Source organism: Alosa pseudoharengus, unplaced genomic scaffold, assembly GCF_046254945.1.
Source record: "Alosa pseudoharengus isolate Yale_2024_CS ecotype anadromous, Long Island Sound unplaced genomic scaffold, YU_APseudo_1.1 YU_APseudo_1.1_scf_23, whole genome shotgun sequence".
Taxonomy (NCBI): Eukaryota; Metazoa; Chordata; class Actinopteri; order Clupeiformes; family Clupeidae; genus Alosa; species Alosa pseudoharengus.
Window position 1 is genome coordinate 12,403,804 of NW_027468685.1, and position 17,399 is coordinate 12,421,202.

Here is a 17,399-nt window from a genome sequence, read left to right on the forward strand (position 1 = left end):
GTGGCTAACCACAAAGCTAACTCTTTCACCGGAATATGAACATCGCACATCTGAGGAAAATATACGTATTTGGTATTCTGGTTGTCTGAAAATAGCTGAATTTTAGGTGTGACAATTCTGTCGTTACTACTAAACTTTTCACAAACTAAACGTTTACCTAACTTAACGTCTCAATCATAACCAGGTAATTGGGATTAGCTAGCTTGCTAGCTTGCTAGCTACATAACGACTGATAAGAGAACGTAAGTTGATTTGGCTAAACTTAGCTTCATCGAGTATATTGCTTGTTTGCTAAGCAGCTGTGTTTTTTATCTGACAAACTATGCATGGATGAACTTATGAACTATCAGATCAGTGGACTTTCTTGTCACACAAAATTTAGCTAGTGTTTGGCGGATGCTATCAGATTCCTGTTTAACGTTACAGCATAGCACTAGTGCGGAATTTGTGTTGTTGCTTGTTGGTGTTATGAAGACGTGTCTCCCTATCAGTGAACCATAACAGTTCGAATATTGTGCCGTAAAGTCCCACGAGAACATTGTGTAGGTATCAATACTTGTGTACTGTTACAAAGACATTAATTCGCTGCCCAGATGACGCCTTAAAAAAACAACACACACACATATATTTTGAGATTTATAAGATCTGTTATTCAATGAAGTTGTCGCCCGTACAGTCATTCGTGCTGTAAATTCCTATTTTAGTTGTTCTTACTGGACCATGACATCTGTTGTCACAGTAAAGTAATGGGAAATGTTCAGTTAGCCACATTCGCGTTTCCATGCCTATAATCAAAGTACTTAGAACAGAAATGGCTTTTGACAGTTTGACAGCCTTTTTTGTGTAATGGATTTATGTGGGAACGTATTTTGGATAATTTCATCCTTTTCTCTAACTCTTTTATGCTAGAGAGCTATGGAGGAACCGGCGACTATAGAAGTCACTGTGAAGACTCTGGACTCCCAGAGCAGGAGTTACAAAGTGAGAGGAGAGGTAAGGCCCTTCTCTCAGACCAGCCCCCGTTTAATGCAATCTACTGTAACTGCAGTCAAGGACAGCAGCTAGCTGTTCTTGAATTAGGGTTGTCTGTATGGACAACTTTTTAAGATTCATGTGGTGTAAATTTTGTGTTTCCCCCACCCTGGTACTTTCCACAGCTGACTGTGAGGGAGTTTAAGGAGCATATTGCTGCCTCAGTGGAAATCCCAGTGGACAAGCAAAGACTCATCTACCAGGGTCGTGTCCTACAGGATGAAAGGACTTTGACTGAGTACAGTGAGTCACATACACACACACACATTGCACGCCCACTGAGGGGCACAAAGAGCCTATCCCACTGTTGTTTTATCTGGAATTTTACTGGAATTTTATCTATCCATCCTTGCATTTCTAACGTTTGCTTTCTCTGCGTAGATCATCATTAGTTTATATCTGCACAGTGTAAGCCTGTGTGCTGCACACTCACAAATCAAAGTATCACAGTTGATTTATTTATGCTATATTTCCTCTCTCCTCCTTTTCCTCCTCTCTTCCTGCATCTGCTGTGTCCTTCCTTGCTCCTCCTAGATGTAGACGGTAAGGTCATTCATCTGGTGGAACGCGCCCCTCCACAGACCACTCAGTCAGGTGGAGGGGGCGGGGGCGTGGCGGGTTCTTCTGGGAGTGCTGAGGGCGGCCCTACCCCATCTCACTCCGCCTCCTCCACGTCCCCCCCCCAGGGAGGCCCACACGACCGCAACGGCAACAGCTACGTCATGCTGGGCACCTTCAACCTGCCAGTCAACATCATGGACCCCCAGCAGATCCAGGTGTGCGTGCGTGCGTGCGTGTGTGTGTGTGTGTGTGTGTGTGTGTGTGTGTGCGCGTGCGTGTGTGCTTGGTCCTGTACATCTCGTATGGTTTGAACAGATGTGCGTGCGTGTGTGTGTTGTGCTGTGTGATGTGATGTGATGTATGCTTGGTTTGGCTGTGTTTTTGTGCATTCATAAAAGTGTGTGTGTTTGTGTGTTTCCCCCCCCAGATGCAGGTACAGCAGATGATGTCAGGAGTCGGAGAGGCAGGCCGTGCCACCCGAGTCAGCACCAGCACCGGGGTCAGTCCTGTCGCCATAGAAACAGCCCTCTGCAATGGGCTGCTGATAAGATTGTTACTGATAGAACTGAGACAGGTTTGCATCTCATCCCATTTCCTTCTGTCCTTCTTTTCTGTTTTATTAGAGTAATGGTTCGGTGGACCTGCACATCAACTTGGACCAATCAGTGCAGAGTGAGCCCCGACTCCGGCTGCAGTTGGCTGAGAACCTGCTGAGAGACATCCAGGCAGTGATCCACAGACTAGAGGTATGCGCAGCCAATCACATGCACACACAGTGTCACTTACCCAGTCAAATAATTAGGCTCGTTCGACTTTATGCACCGCTGCGCAGACTTGACTTGATGTGACGCATGCTGGGTTGAACGCAATGCATACTGGTTAGAAATACTGTTTGACTCCATCCAGCCGGACAGGAACTTACCATGGTGTCACCATGTCACATGACCTTAAAATATCGTGGGAGCCTGCGCCTTCTTTCTTGCAGGTGTCCTCCATGGACTGCAGGAGCTAGACTCCGCCCTCATGACGTAATTTCAAAGACCTGATAGGGCAGTTTGGAAGGAATCTCCCCATGACTATTATGACCGATTTCTCATTCTGCTTCCTTATGCTGGAATGTACGAAAATTAAAGGAGAAATCCAGTCGATTTTTACATGGATCTTAATCGCTACACGTCGCCGAGTACTGTCGATAGGATAAATAATGACTAAAATCGGTGCTACCGAACTGAAGTAGTAATGGCCAGTACTCCCATTTAGCTACAATGCTAGGTCTGGGGGCATCATCTAAACGTGGCTTTTTTGCCTCTTAACAGCCTCAAAATGTCATTAAAAGGTCTGTACAATATGAACAGAGTTGTACAGAGTATGAATGAGTCCTTACATGACAAAACGATGCATTTTCTACTCATTAGCTGTGAAGAAACCATTCAAAATTCAAAGTTTGTACTGTCACATCTGCACAATACTCTGTTTGCCTTTCCTGCAACTGAATTCCCACGATACTTCAGTGTGAGTTAGCTTTCAGTAACGTGCAAGCTTAGGCATCATTTGGACCGTTTCCATGTACAGTAGTTACATAGTCATTATATGATCATAACATTGCTGTGCTCAATTACCTATTTTTGAGGAGAAATAAACTTCAAGTTTTCGTTGCAAAGCCCGCTCGACAACATGAGCTTGAACTCGACAACAGACTTTTTTGGGCTTTCCTGGAAGCGACTGATGGAAACTGAGGTATGTGACGGTACAAACTTTGAATTCGAACGGTTTCTTTACAGCTAATGAGTAGAAAATGCATCGTTTTGTCACGTAAGGACTCATTCAAAATGTCATTAACCCTTGGAACCCGATTGACGCAAAGTGCGTCAAAAAACACACCCTTTCTTCTCTGTTACATTGCTCCGGAACTGTTCATCGCAGCGAGATGAAACCTTTATCGCGTGAAAGAGCAGAAGTGGGGCTTCTGTACGATCAAGTATGAAAATTAAAAAAAATAATGAAATTAAATCAAATTGCATCATATTTACAATCTATACTTCTCTGCGTTCACCTGTGCACCCATTACTCTCGTTTGAATTACTCGCGATCCCGTGATCGCATCGATATGGCAAGCATATCAGATCTATCCATCGGTACCATGAATATCGATCCTTCTGGCTTATAAAAACAGACGAAGTGACTGCAAAATAATAACATCATGTACACAAACCAACGCTGCACACCCATTACTCTCCTTTGAATTACTCGCGGACCCGTGATCGGATAGATATGCCACGCATGTCAGATAAAAGAGGAGACTCAGAGCTATCATTGGATACCAAGTACATCCTTCTGGGTTATAAAACAGACGAAGTGACAGCAAAATAATAACTTCCTATAGCTGGACTTACCCCACGTTTTTGAAAAAAAACAATATATAATATAATATTACAATGACCAGAATAAATCCTTATGAATAAAGGTAGTGAAAATGCCCTAAAAACAGCTTGGGGTTCTAAGGGTTAAAAGGTCTGTACAATCTGTTAAGAGGCAAATAAGCCACGTTTAGATGATGCCCCCAGATCTAGCATTGTAACTCAATGGGAGTACTGGTCATTAGCTGCAGCTACTCCAGTTTGGTAGCACCGACTTTGGTCATTATTGGTCGTTACAAACTAACCCCATGCATTTCTATAGGAGGATTTTTTGAGTGCTATGTCTCCTCATTAGAAAGTCTGGCTGCAGCTAATCCCGAATGCACCTATTCTTTCAAACTCCACTCAGCCAATCAAATATTTATATTCATACACTGTGGAGATTCACTCAGTAACTTACTACGTATCTGCCCCTCAGGTAAAGAACATACATAGCCTGGCTAGGAAATAATTTAAGGTCCCAGGTATAGTCTGAATGGTTAGGGTTGTTTGTTTTTGTGTTCCCATGGTGAAAGCTCCCTCTGTTTTGTCTTTCAGGGCCAGCAACCAGAGGCAACTGCCAATCAGGCCCCTGCACCTGAAGCATCAGCCAGTCAGCCCTCTGCCCCGCCTCCGTCCTCTTCTCCTGCTGCTCAGCCAATGGACACGTCTCCTCCAGCCCCCCCAGTCAGCACAGACTCCGCATCAGCCTCCACCTCTGCCTCCGCCTCTGCCTCCTCCTCTTCCTCCACCACCACCACCACTCAGACAGAGAGCACCGCCCAATCTGGGCCGAAGTAAGGCACCACACCCATTCGTCTTGCCCTTAACACTGCTGTTAACAGCGGCAACACCACTCATGACATCACTATGCAGATCGCAAATTGCATTCATGACTCTTCACACCACACCCCTGCTAGCAGCACAGCGACAGCTTACCTAGTGTTTTTCCCACCATCTGTGTGTGGCATGCCATTACTTGTCTTTAAGTGAAGAAAATACCACCCCTCCTTCTGTAGGTGGAAAGTTTGTACATTGCAGTCTGTGCTACACTGTTCCTTACTTGGTTGAGCTAAACTCTATCTCTTCCACTCCCTCCCTCTCTCGCTTTGTCTGTCTCCTCAGTCACCCCAGCCCTGCTGAGCTGGTGGAGGTGCTGTCTGAGGTCAGGAGGCTGGAGGAGCGTCTCCGGCCATTTATGGAGAGAACTCACTCCATCCTTGGGGCAGCCACCTCTGCTGACTACAACAACAACGTAAGAGACACTGACTCAGCCCCTCCACTGTCTCACTGGCCCAAGCGCTGGACCTCCTCAAAGCTCCAGACACACTTCCTGCAGCCAGCCAGTCGAAATGTTGGAATTCTGGGAATGCTTTACATTGATGAGACCGATGATTCTGTGGTGTTTCTATGTGAGGTCAGAATGCGTCTTAGAACCTCTTGCTAATCTCTGTGTCTTGTTGCCACAGACACAGGAGCGAGAGGAGGACCAACGTACACTTAACCTCGTGGGAGAGTCCCTGCGTTTGCTCGGCAACACACTTGTCAACCTGAGCGACCTGCGATGCAACCTGTCTGCTCAGCCCCCCCGCCATCTTCACGTGGTGCGGCCCATTTCCCACTACACCTCCCCTGTCCTGCTGCAGGGTGGCGTGCCCCACATCCCCATTCCGGTGAGTCACAGCGCCTCCTGCTAGCCATTCTGAAACTCCAGAAACATTGGACCGAATATACAGTATTAGCTGTTTCAATGAATTGGCTCTGTTGAAATGAAAAGATTATGCAAGTCACATATTGCAAGTATGTGCTCTGCGATATTTTGCTCTGTGGAGTTTTTCAGAAAACTGTGGCAGTGGGGTTACACCAGGCACGCAACTGAAGCGATCCGTTTGCGTAGCGTATGCCGCAACGATTAGTTTCCACTATAATCATGGAACTGGCTACACACAGACACGAGAATGTTGCGCACATTCAAAAAAAATCTTTAAAACTATTTTTACGTTCCGCTAACGGAACACTTCAGTCATGCACCTGCTGTAGCCCGGCTGCAAATGTCAAACTCTTAATTTCTTCAACTTTTTGCTGTATCGGGTGCATACTTGGTTCTTGCACAAATATGTGCACATGAGGGTCAAACAAAAAAAATGAACAAAACAAATTTACTGAGTTATCTGGAGCACTGTACTGAGTAATACTGGGAACAGCTTGTTCCAGTTTCGGGAAGTTTCCAGTGTTTATGTTTGGGTAAAAGTAGGCCTAAATGGTATTGCTCTGGGTGTGTTGATGGGATAGTGAGATTTCTCATTCTACTAGCAGATGAATCTTGGGACCACAGTTACAATGACGTCCAATGGGAGACATGCTACTGAGGGTCAACCACAATCCACTCAGCCTACTGGTCAATCAGATCAGCAGAACCAGGGTCAGGCCCCTCCCACACAGCCCAATGCCACCAATCAGCAGGGCCAGCCTCAGGCTGGGCCACGGGTCATCAGGATCACTCACCAAACCATGGAGCCAGTGGTCATGATGCAGATGAATCTGGATGGTATGTTCCGCCACAGGCACACATATACTTTGTTATATTTCTGCTTAAAGGAGAACTATGCAACATTTTCAACTTAATAACATAGTTAAGAAATCATTGTGATGGTTAAATGACCTGTTGTGGCGAGAATGGCGGCTTACCCTACCTATCGGAAAACAAGCCTGGCAAGATCTGCACTAGCATCCCGCCAGTGTCTGAGAAGCAAATCCTGTGAGAAGCAAGAACGAGTGGGACATACACATGCCCCCTTTCAAGCACCGGTTAGCCATGCCGGTTAGTTATAAGATGGCTTAATTTTTTAGACGTTCATCATGGCAGAGCCAGGGAGAAGACTAAACAGACGGTTGTGAAATATGCACCCCAAAGCTGTAGGGGGAGCTCCGTAGAGAAAAATGCGACAACAAAAGTGAGAAATCGGCAAAGAAATGACTAGAGTTACAGAACGGACCTTTGTTTTCTTGTTGATCAGATTCAGGCACTGGGCCACAGGCAGCAGGACAGCCCAACGTCTCCGCTGCTGGACACACAGGTGAGCAAAACACTACAGCTGGAACACTTAAAGAGCAAATGCCAGGTTTACACATTTTTTCGTTAATGTTAACTAATGTGTAGATAAATCAAAGGACATGCACACAATTTTAAAATTATTACTCTAAATGCACTACTACTACATTTACAGCCATTTCTGTAAAGATCGCATTTCAAAACACAACTGAGTGATGACATCATAAAAGGGAAGAATGTAACATATTTGAAGATCATTTGTCAGGTTAAATTTGTAATTAAGATTATTACAAAATATTTGTTTTGACCTCCTCTGCCTCAAAACCTTCTTGGCACGACTCCGTCTTATGACGTCATTACTCATTTGTGTTTTTAACTGTTGTCGTAGAAATGGCTGTTAATGTTATCGAATATCTTCATACATTTGTCCACACGTTAATTAATATTAATGCATTTTTTTTAACCTGACATTTGCCCTTTAAGCTCGACAGACACTGTGGGTTTGATCCCATTTTAGCCCCGATTTTGTTGAACTTTAGAACCAGGCCATATCAGGCCGAATTCCCTTCAGATCAGTTATCATATATCGTGCACTTTGGGTAGGGTCATGACACCTAATTAAAAGTTGGAACAAACGTTCCAACTCCCAACCAATAGGATTGGACTTCTGCCATGTCCAATGTTGTTTTGAGCTGTCTTGCAGTGTGAGCACTCAGCACGAGTGACTGATTTAATTGTTTAGTGTTACCATATCGTATGCGATTGAAAACAATCGCAGTGTCATCCCAAGGATGGGTGTGAGTGTGTGTGTTTTCAGTGTGGACTAGGTGTGAAAACCGTACTGTAAATGTGACTTGATGGGTGTGAGTGAGTCTTGTAGAGTGTGTTGGTATGTGTGGTGTAGTTGGTGTAGATGTAGTTAAATGTGTGCTATGCTGGTCTCTCTAAAGGTGCCACCCCTCCCCTCCACATCCCAGGCCTCCCCCCTGAGTTCATGCAGGCCATCGTGCACCAGATCTCCCAGCAGGCCGCTGCCATGGCTGCCGCCAACGCGGCAGGACACCCGGGTCAGCAGCACGCGCCCACGGGAGGGGAGGTCCCCGTGCCCCCGCCACACCCCCACCCCCACGCCCGCGTGGTCATCACACGGCCGTCCTTTGCCCCGCGCATCCCACAGCCCATCACCAGGACGGCCACCATCAACCTGAGGCCAGGCGTGCCCACCCCCACACCGGGGCAGCAACCTGGACAGGTGAATACACACACACACACACACACACCACTCACACACACACACACTCACACACACACACACCACACTCACACATACACCACACTCACACATACACCACACACCACACACACACACAAACATGACAGACAGGTAAACAGAAGAGTGGAGGAGTGGAAAATGAATGGCTATATGAAGAATTGAACCCAAAGAGAAACTATTTAAGGAAAATAGGTAAACACAGGAATGGGTAAAACAAATGAATGGTAATACAACTCAGCAGATTGATTGACTAGACAATGATGCGTCAGATCACTATATCCGAGACATTTGAGACCTTAGACGAGTTAGCGAGAACAGGCCAATCCCAAAGTCCGGACTCACAGACTTTGGTGTGCGTTCTTGCAAAATTCGTAAGGACTTAGGGCTGTCCTAATGTCAAATTGCAGAGGGTGTGACGGTTTGAGTATACACTTAATCCGGAATTTACAAAGGTAAACAACAGCACGACACACGTGCGTGGTGCATGTGTCAGCAACGTCTTTGTTATTAAACATCGTGAAGTGCTGTCCCAATCCCATTTATACCTATCTGAGCCCATGTGGTCTCACACACTCACTCACTCACTCACTTAGCACCTGAGATCAATTAAGTCTGTGAGTCTTTAGTCCTTAATCCTCAGGGCTCACCTTGGGATTGGCCCAACATGTCTATGTGTGTGTGTGTGTGTGTGTGAATAATTACTGAACGTGAACGTGTCTCCCATGCAGGGTGTTCCTGGAGCCCCCTCTCCTCTCAGCCAGATGGTGTCTGGGCTGGTGGGGCAGCTGCTCATGCCGGTCCACACAGGTGAGCTAGTGTGTGTGTGTGTGTGTGTGTAAGGGTTGTGCAAAATTCCAGAATTGAATTGAAACTGGCTCTTAAATTCCAATTCAATTCTTGAATTTCACTTGCATTTCAATTGAGGTAGCAAACAGGAAGCAGAATTGCAATTCGAATTTTGCACAACCCTTGTGTGTGTGTGTGTGTGTGTGTGTGTGTCAGGATGGGTAGTACGTAGTGTGCGGAGTCTGGGCATTTGTTTCTGTTGGATTGCCGCCCACAACTGCGTCTTTTTTTTTCTTTTCTTTTTTCAGGTGACCAAACATCCACTTCCTCCTCCTCTCATTCCTTCTCATACTCCACCTCATCCTCCTCTTCCTCCTCCTCCTCCAACTCTTCCTCCTTCTCCTCTGGGGCCGCCCCTCCTCCCACCCCCTCCACCCAGAGTAGTGGAACCGCAGAGGGGCAGCCCCAGCCGCCGGAGGGGGCGGGTCAGGGTCCCCAGGAAGGCGGGGCCATGGATGGGAATCTGGCCCAGCTATTGGGCTCTCTGCTGGGGGGTGTGGCTGCAGCTGGAGGGGCGGGGCCAGGAGCCTCCCCCTCCATCACAGTCACTGTACCGGGAGTCCCTGCATTCCTGCAGGGCATGTCTGAATTCATGCAGGTCAGCAGGCACGCACACACGTACGCACGCACACACGTACGCACGCACACACGTATGCACGCACACTACAGACTCACTTACAGTCTTCCTACTCTCTATTACACCTGCATGCCATTCATGCCATTCACAGATCAGATGCACATTGTACACATATTTGGTATGTTTGCTCTTGAAACTCCACTAATACAGCAGCCTGTCTCTCTATTTATGTCTTTGTACTTTGTATTTTTCTCTCTCACCCCTCCTCCTTCTGTTTGGCTCCTGCTCTCTCCTTTTTCTCGCACATCCCTCCTTTCCTGGCATCTCCTCCGTCCCTTCTCTCGTCCTCTCTCCATTCCCTCTCTCCCTTCTTCTTCCTCTCCTCCAGGCCAGCCAGCCGGTCTTCCCTCCTCCTGGACAGCAGCCTCCTCCTCCGGGCTCCGCGCCTCCCCCTCCCACCGCGCCTCCCACCTCCCAGCCGTCGGCCCCGCCGCCGCCCCCCGGCTCTGCAGCGCCCCCCGGTGGCGAGACGCTGAGCCCGGAGCTGTTCACGGGCATCGTGCAGGGCGTGCTGTCCACGCTGCTGGGCTCGCTGGGGGCCGGAGGGGGCAGCAGCGAGAGCATCGCCCAGTTCATCCAGCGCCTCTCCCAGACCAGCAACCTCTTCACGCCCGGCTCTGGGGACGCCGTCGGTTAGTTAATCAGACCCATGGCACATGCAAACACACACACACACACACACACACACACACACACACTAAACACACTAAACAAACTAAACAAACATTGACACAAAGTGTCCGCTAAGAGCTATAAATATCAATGTTTACCATGTTGTGAGTTGCTTTGGTTAAAAAACAATAGCCTAATGTAATGTAATGTAAAAAGTTTAAACATACTCCCTCAAAATACCTTCTCTGGTATTGGCTGCTTGCTTGATGCTATCAAGTTCAAAGCCCAGTATGTAATGTGTGCCTGTTTCTTTGGTTGGTTTCAGGGTTCTTTGGCGACTTGCTGTCCCTGGTGTGTCAGAGCTTCTCCATGGTTGACATGGTGCTCCTGTTGCACGGCAACCCGCAGCCCCTGAGCCGCATCCAGCCGCAGCTCAGCGCCTTCTTCCGAGAGCACTACCTGCAGGGCCGCGAGCCCACCGACGCCAACATCAACGTGAGCTGCCCTCTCCACTCTCTCACTCCCCTCTCCACTTCCTCCCTCCCCTCTCCACTCTCTCACTCCCCTCTCCACTTCCTCCCTCCCCTCTCCACTTCCTCATTTACCTTGTAGGCCTGTACTGCTCCGTCTTTTGTCCTCCTTTAATGAGTCTCTACAGGCCATAGAGACTCAAAGATGAACTGATTAGATTTAGGAGATTAAAGGTCAAAGTTCAAGGTCACTGTGACCACATGTATGCCCCTTTCTTGTAAATGTGATGTTTCAAGAACGCCTTCCACACTCCCCCCCCCCCCCCCCCCCCCCCCACACACACACATCTCCTCCCCCCTTAAATATTTGTGATGTTTGTGGAAGCGTCAGTATGTGTAAATGTTTATTCCTCTACAGGCTGCAGCTGAGGAGCTCATCAATGGACTAGAGGAGTACATCGCCGAGAGCTTTGTAAGACACACACACACGCACACACACACACACACACACACACACACACACAGCCTATACACTTTAGAGTGTATTTATACTGACCAGTGGTATGTGCAGGAAAAATCACTAACTTCTAAACTGAAGCAGCCTGAAAAACACTTAGCGTACTTTCTTGGCCTTGAATTGGCCTTCATGAGAAATGGATATCAGCTGGACTTAGGGGCATGATAATATTCAGCTCTGCCAGCAATAACAATGTCTGTTAAATAAAACATACCCATGTGTTTTTTTGAAACATCGCTTGTTTGTTTTGGTTTGGTGTGTGTCCTGCAGGCTACGGTGACAGTGCGTGAGGGGGTGGACATTGTCCAAACCAACTTGTCCTTCTTACGCCAGCAGTTTACACGCATGGCTACACACATCTTGCGCTGCACAGGTAAACACACACTGCACTCCACTCCACTGCACACTGGGATTTGTGGGGTACATTGTTTGGTTGTTTGGTTAGCTTGTTGTAGTTTGAATACCACAGGGGGGTATTCTAGAAAGGAGGTTTAACAAACACTGAGATTAACTCTACGTAGGTTGTCTGAACCCGTGGCGACTAAACCAGAGTTGTAGGTTCCAAAACACCTGCTACGAATTAGTTCAATCATCCCGTATTGGTTAATCTAGAGTTGTGCGCGTTCATGGCGAATTTATCAAGATATCATCTATTGAGAGTCGAAACCATGAGTGAAAATGCCGAAACAAAGAGCACCGTATTTTTCAGAGGCGGAGGATCAAGTTCTCCTCGAGGCTTATATGAAGGAGAGAGCTGTAATAACAAAAAGAATCGTCTGCTCCGGAATGACCATGCTTGTCAGAGAATAGCCTAACTGACCGTGTAAAAGCCTATTAATGTCAAAAGCACAATATTCAATAAATCAGTGGACATGATGTATTGACTGCTTTGTACGATGCTGTCTTAGACTATAGACTATCTTGTCACAGATAAGTGCTTCAGCCTACACATGCACTGAAATCTCTCGTTGAGAATCCCAAATGTCATTTCTAATTTAACACGGGTTCTGCTGTGGGCCACGTTAAACTTTGTTTGCACTCCAGCATCCAGATCAGGGTGCGGGGTGATGAGTGTCGGAAGGCATGGGTATCCTCTATCCCCCAGAAGATACCCATCAAATGGGGCTAAAGTGGGCTAGGCCTACTGACCCTGGCCATTTCGCCTCCACATTTGTGATAAGATGTGAAGCATCACGTATCCTCTGGCAATTATTAAAGTAAAACTTTTTTTGTTTTACTTGTTTGAATGTGTCTGAGCTGTTGTCTGTATGTCTGGTGAGCCAAAGAACAATTTCCACCATGGTGGACATTAAAGATTTATTCTATTCTATTCTATTCTATTCTATTCTATTCTATTCTAATTGAGGGCTAATCCACGTTGCGGAATGTTAAAAATGTAGGGATGGAGAATGTTGTTCAAGTGTTACCATAGTGACTTACATAGCCTGACAATTTTGGAACTGAAAACCCAGGTTTACCGCGTACTCTGGGTTAACATTCCCAGTTAAGCCAGTAAACTCGCTTTCTGAAATACCCCCCCGGTCAGTTTTTTTTGTGCGTGTTTGTACACTTAGTTCCCTTACTGATTCTGCATATTTCTTTAAATAAACACTTTTTTCCCTCATCTAAAAGCAAAATATAATATCTCCATCTCTTAAGAATAAAAACAGAATATGACCTAATGTAGATTAACTTTTGTGTTTACATTTTTTTGATTATTTGTTTTGTAATGAGTGTTTTTGTGTCCCTGCAGACCACACCTTTGGCCCCCGGCTTCTGTACATGTGCACCCAGGGCCTGTTTGAGTGCTTGGCTCTGAACCTGTACTGTCTCAGAGGAGAGCAGAGGGCCCTCACTGCTGTCATCAACCACCGCATTGTCAGTACACACACACACACACACACACACACACACATACACACACACACGAGCGCACAAACAAAATTCTCAGACTCATGCAAACACAAGCCTCAATCTATCTTGTACTATTGTTTTTACCGCTGCAAGTTCTGCTACCATTACTAATAATTACAAGTTACAACAGTAATTAAAGTAATTGATTTTGATTATTGGTTAGTTTATGTATTTGTGAACTTGTCATGGTACGTTTACAAATTCTGTGTATGCAAGTTCATAGGCTCATGTGTTTTTGTGTGTGTGCATGTGCAGAGGAGGATGTCAGCAGAGGTGAACCCTAGTCTGGTGAACTGGCTGACCAGCATGATGTCCATGAGGCTGCATGTGATCCTGGAGCACAACCCTGTACAGGAAGCGGACATCATCCACTATGTCATACACACACAGGTATTCACACAAGCATCCCCTCACATTTAAGGAAGGTGGGGATGGTTATAAGCACATCCAGTCAGAAGAGGAAGGACATACAGTGTAAGTGTCTTTTGCCTCACTAAAACAGTAACGACTCTGTTTTATGTTTTAGAGTGAAGCAGCTCAGAGGGTGGATTCAGATGCCCAGGCTGAGCAGCAGGCGGACATTCAGAATGTAGAGGTGTGTGTGTGTGTGTGTGTGTGTGTGTGTGTGTGTGTGTGTGTGTGTGTGTGTGTGTGTCATTAATGTTTGATGTGTCTACGTGTGTCTTGCTGCTTTGCTATAAGTGGTTTACACTGATGTATGGTTGGTATCAATGTGTAATTCTATTGATAACAATGGCCATGTGGCATCCCTGATGCTCTGCAGATGGAGGAGACCATGTCCCCGGCTCCTGCCACCACTGCAGAAGAGGCCATGATGACCTCTGCAGACGCCGCAGAGGGCACAGGGTCGCGCCGGGCGTCGTCGGGGGAGGCCAGAGGAACCGTTCCCATGGCAGCAGCAGGCCGTGAAGAGACTGGGGCCGAGGTGGAGCCCTGGGCAGCAGCAGTCCCACCGGTAAGAGCGGAACTCTGGATGCTTGTCCCACAGCAGTGTCATGTTACACACCAAATATGCACTTCTTCCTGAATCCAAGCCATATGGATCCAATAAACATACCTGATTATAACTGCATTGTACATATGTAAGTGTGTGTTTTGTCTATACATGCATGGTTAAGTGGTCATATCTGTCTGTATGTTTGCAGGAATGGGTGCCTATCATCAGGCATGACATTTTGTCCCAGAGGAAGATGAAGGCACAGCCTCCTTTGTCAGATGCCTACCTTCATGGCATGCCAGCCAAGAGAAGGAAGGTACGTTGTCTTGGGACACACACACACACACACACACACCAGCTGATTCTCACACTTACAAAGACACTCAGCTAGACAGATGCACCAGCAAACAGACGACAAAAAAAAACATAGTTCCATTCCTGCCTGGCTTAGAAAGCCCTGCTTCTGCCAGATTTTATCTGATCTGATTGGTGTATTGGTAGTTATTGATATTAATAGATGGTCAATTATTGATTTATATGAATTAACATGGGTATTGCTTTGAGAATTATATTGATTTATATGGGTATAATATGATTTGTATGGGTACGGGTCATGATGTGCTCTGTTCATCTTCAGACGGCCCAGGGTGACGGTCCCCATCTTACTCTGTCTGAGGCGGTGAGCCGGGCTGCCCGGGCTGCTGGCGTGCGGCCTGCAACCACTCCAGAGAGCCTGCAGGGGGAGCTAGAGGCTCCAGAGCTGCAGCAAGCCTACAGTGAACAGGTACTTTACCAGTTCAGTCTCCACCAATAAAATACATACAGTATATTGAGCAGGCAAACTAAAAACAGTTGAGTGTTTTGTAAGTAGAGGCAAGTACCAAAATGTAGCTGTTCTAAAATGAAGAAAAAGAGATGATGACCTTTTTATGTTTTTCATTTGTCATGTGTCTTAATAAGAAGGAAATAATGGGCTCACAAATGACATTTATGTGAAAAATTGAGCATAGCGTTACTTCAGGCAGGCCACAGTCTTGCCCAGCTTCCCTGAGAGGCTCAGCTGATTGCCCACCTGACTGCCCAGCTGATTGCTCATCTTCTGCTCCTTCACTGGCGGAGAACATTCAGAGCGCCTTATTTAGGCTGCCTTAGCCTACCTAATGTACCTGCCGCTTCTCTGCAAGCCCTTTTTGCAACCCACCTCCACCCATCTCTTCCTCATACTTCTGACTTGTCAATACTTGTCATTGATGTCTGCTCTGTTCAGTACCTATAGAGGGTTTATCTTCGCTGCTCTCCCTGCAATAAGCCGGGTTCACACTGTACGTGCAAGCAGTAACGTTACGCTATGAAACCCATTATTTTCAATGGCTTGCGTGCACAAGAATTGTCTTTTTTTGCCGCTTTGCCGCTCTTGCGCGTGCTGCGGTTGAAGTTCAACCATGTAGAACGGGGCACGCTGTAAATCATAGGTATTTTGCCCTGAGCCCGGCGGCAAGCACAACAAATATCTGTGGGACATTACCTCAACCAAGAGCAACCTAGTGGTGAGCGAAGCACATGCCGTGTGCAAATGTGAAGTTGCCTTTAGTCAGGGGAATCCCAGAACAGAGCATACCACCAAATGTAATATATTATGCAAATAGTAAATAAAAGCTATTTCTTTGACAAAGTGGTCCTGCCTGAATTTAGTTTATTGGTCCCTCAGTGAACAACTACACAATTAATTAACTATTGTTCCATCATGCATAAGTGACTTATTTGTTTACATGTGTGTCTTGTTTGTTTGTTTGTTTGTTTGTTTGTTTGTTTGTATCTCAGGTGAAGAGTGATGTGAAGAAACGTCTGAATGATGATCCAGACTACAACTCCCAGCGCTTCCCCAACACACACCGGGCTTTCTCCGAGGACTCCTAATCTCATTGGCCGCTTTACCCGTCAGTCTTATCTTTCCATCCAGTCATATGTAACTACCGAGCAGGTAGACGTCTGGGAGAGGGAGAAGAGGAGCTTCTGGTTGGACAGTGAGGCTTCATCTTCCACAGCCCATTAGTCAGCTCCCTTGAGATGGGCTGCGTTCATTGGTCAAGTCCATTTTCCTCATACATTTACTGCTGCAGTCAGGTCCATCAGCCGCACGCATCAGTTACTATAGTAACGCCCTCACCTGTGGGCGATGCACCACCTTGCAGCAGTCTTCTGTGAACAACATCTTGCTTAGCAACACGCTCTCAGCTGTGGACGACACCTGACCTAGCACCACTCTCGCAGTCCTCCCGCTAGACAACACCTTGCTCACTCTGAGGCTTGCTTGTTGATTTACTAAATTGTAATGTTAAGTTGTACATTGTTGTAATAAGTTATTGAGGTGTTGATAAATTAATGGGGGTAATGAGGTCGGGTTGTACCCTGAATAAAGGTTAACGGGGCTAATTAATGACAATGATGGCATGTATATGACCACGCTTGATATTTCAGGCTGGAACAGTTTCTGATTCATTCATTTTAGTCATCTGGTCACAGGGATGCCGTGTCCCTGTTGCTGTACAATGTGTCATGTGGTGGGCCTGTGACTTTTAAGAGTAAAAAGTTTCTCTGTTTCTGTTTGTGTGAGGTGTCTTCCCGTTGGTTGTTTTAGGAGTGAAATCAGAACAACCCTCTTAACACGTTTTAACTGTTAAAAGAATAAAGTATCCACCTTGATTAGTTTGGACGAATACTCTGCTTCTCTCTTTGTCTGAATGCTATAGTCACACCCACCCTGCCCTTTACAAAGCTGTGTTTTGATTATCTGCAAAATAAAGAAATATAAATCCTTTGTTTTGAGTTCTTTATGACCGATAGATGGATGGATAGATAGAGTGTATAGAAAGTGTAATGAAGACCCCGTCTTCAATTTGACTTATCTTCATGCCCAGGGCTTCCTCTTTGGTGACCAGATTTTCAACATTGCATTTTTTATCTTATTGAATTTGCAGCAGACATTTTTTTTACTGATGACCATCAAATGTATTGTATGGCTTTAAGTCTGTCAGATCTGCAGCAGCTTAGAAGACATCTCTGATGAATTCCATATTCTAAAGACACTGGATTTTACGGGGTGGTACTTGGCTCAACAGCTCTCTATCTGG

General features: G+C 46.2%; 1 protein-coding gene across 6 annotated transcripts; it reads left to right on the plus strand.

Annotated features, from left to right (window-relative positions):
- Nucleotides 1-17,086, plus strand: LOC143140569 (large proline-rich protein BAG6-like). 6 transcript variants are annotated; one of them, XM_076301552.1, is made up of 25 exons: nt 1-242; nt 910-993; nt 1,158-1,275; nt 1,567-1,808; nt 2,021-2,092; nt 2,217-2,339; nt 4,548-4,786; nt 5,115-5,244; nt 5,459-5,662; nt 6,303-6,537; nt 7,007-7,066; nt 7,992-8,293; nt 9,043-9,121; nt 9,409-9,758; nt 10,126-10,429; nt 10,735-10,904; nt 11,298-11,351; nt 11,667-11,769; nt 13,150-13,274; nt 13,566-13,700; nt 13,837-13,905; nt 14,095-14,286; nt 14,477-14,584; nt 14,906-15,052; nt 16,090-17,086. In XM_076301552.1, exons 2-25 carry the CDS (start codon nt 916-918, stop codon nt 16,183-16,185), a joined length of 3,735 nt encoding a protein of 1,244 aa, XP_076157667.1. In that variant the 5' UTR covers nt 1-242; nt 910-915; the 3' UTR covers nt 16,186-17,086. The 6 variants fall into 6 exon arrangements, with proteins under 6 accessions (XP_076157667.1, XP_076157673.1, XP_076157672.1 ...); XM_076301558.1 differs by having other exon boundaries at nt 8,019-8,293; XM_076301557.1 differs by having other exon boundaries at nt 6,306-6,537.
- The last annotated feature ends 313 nt before the right edge of the window (nt 17,087-17,399 follow it).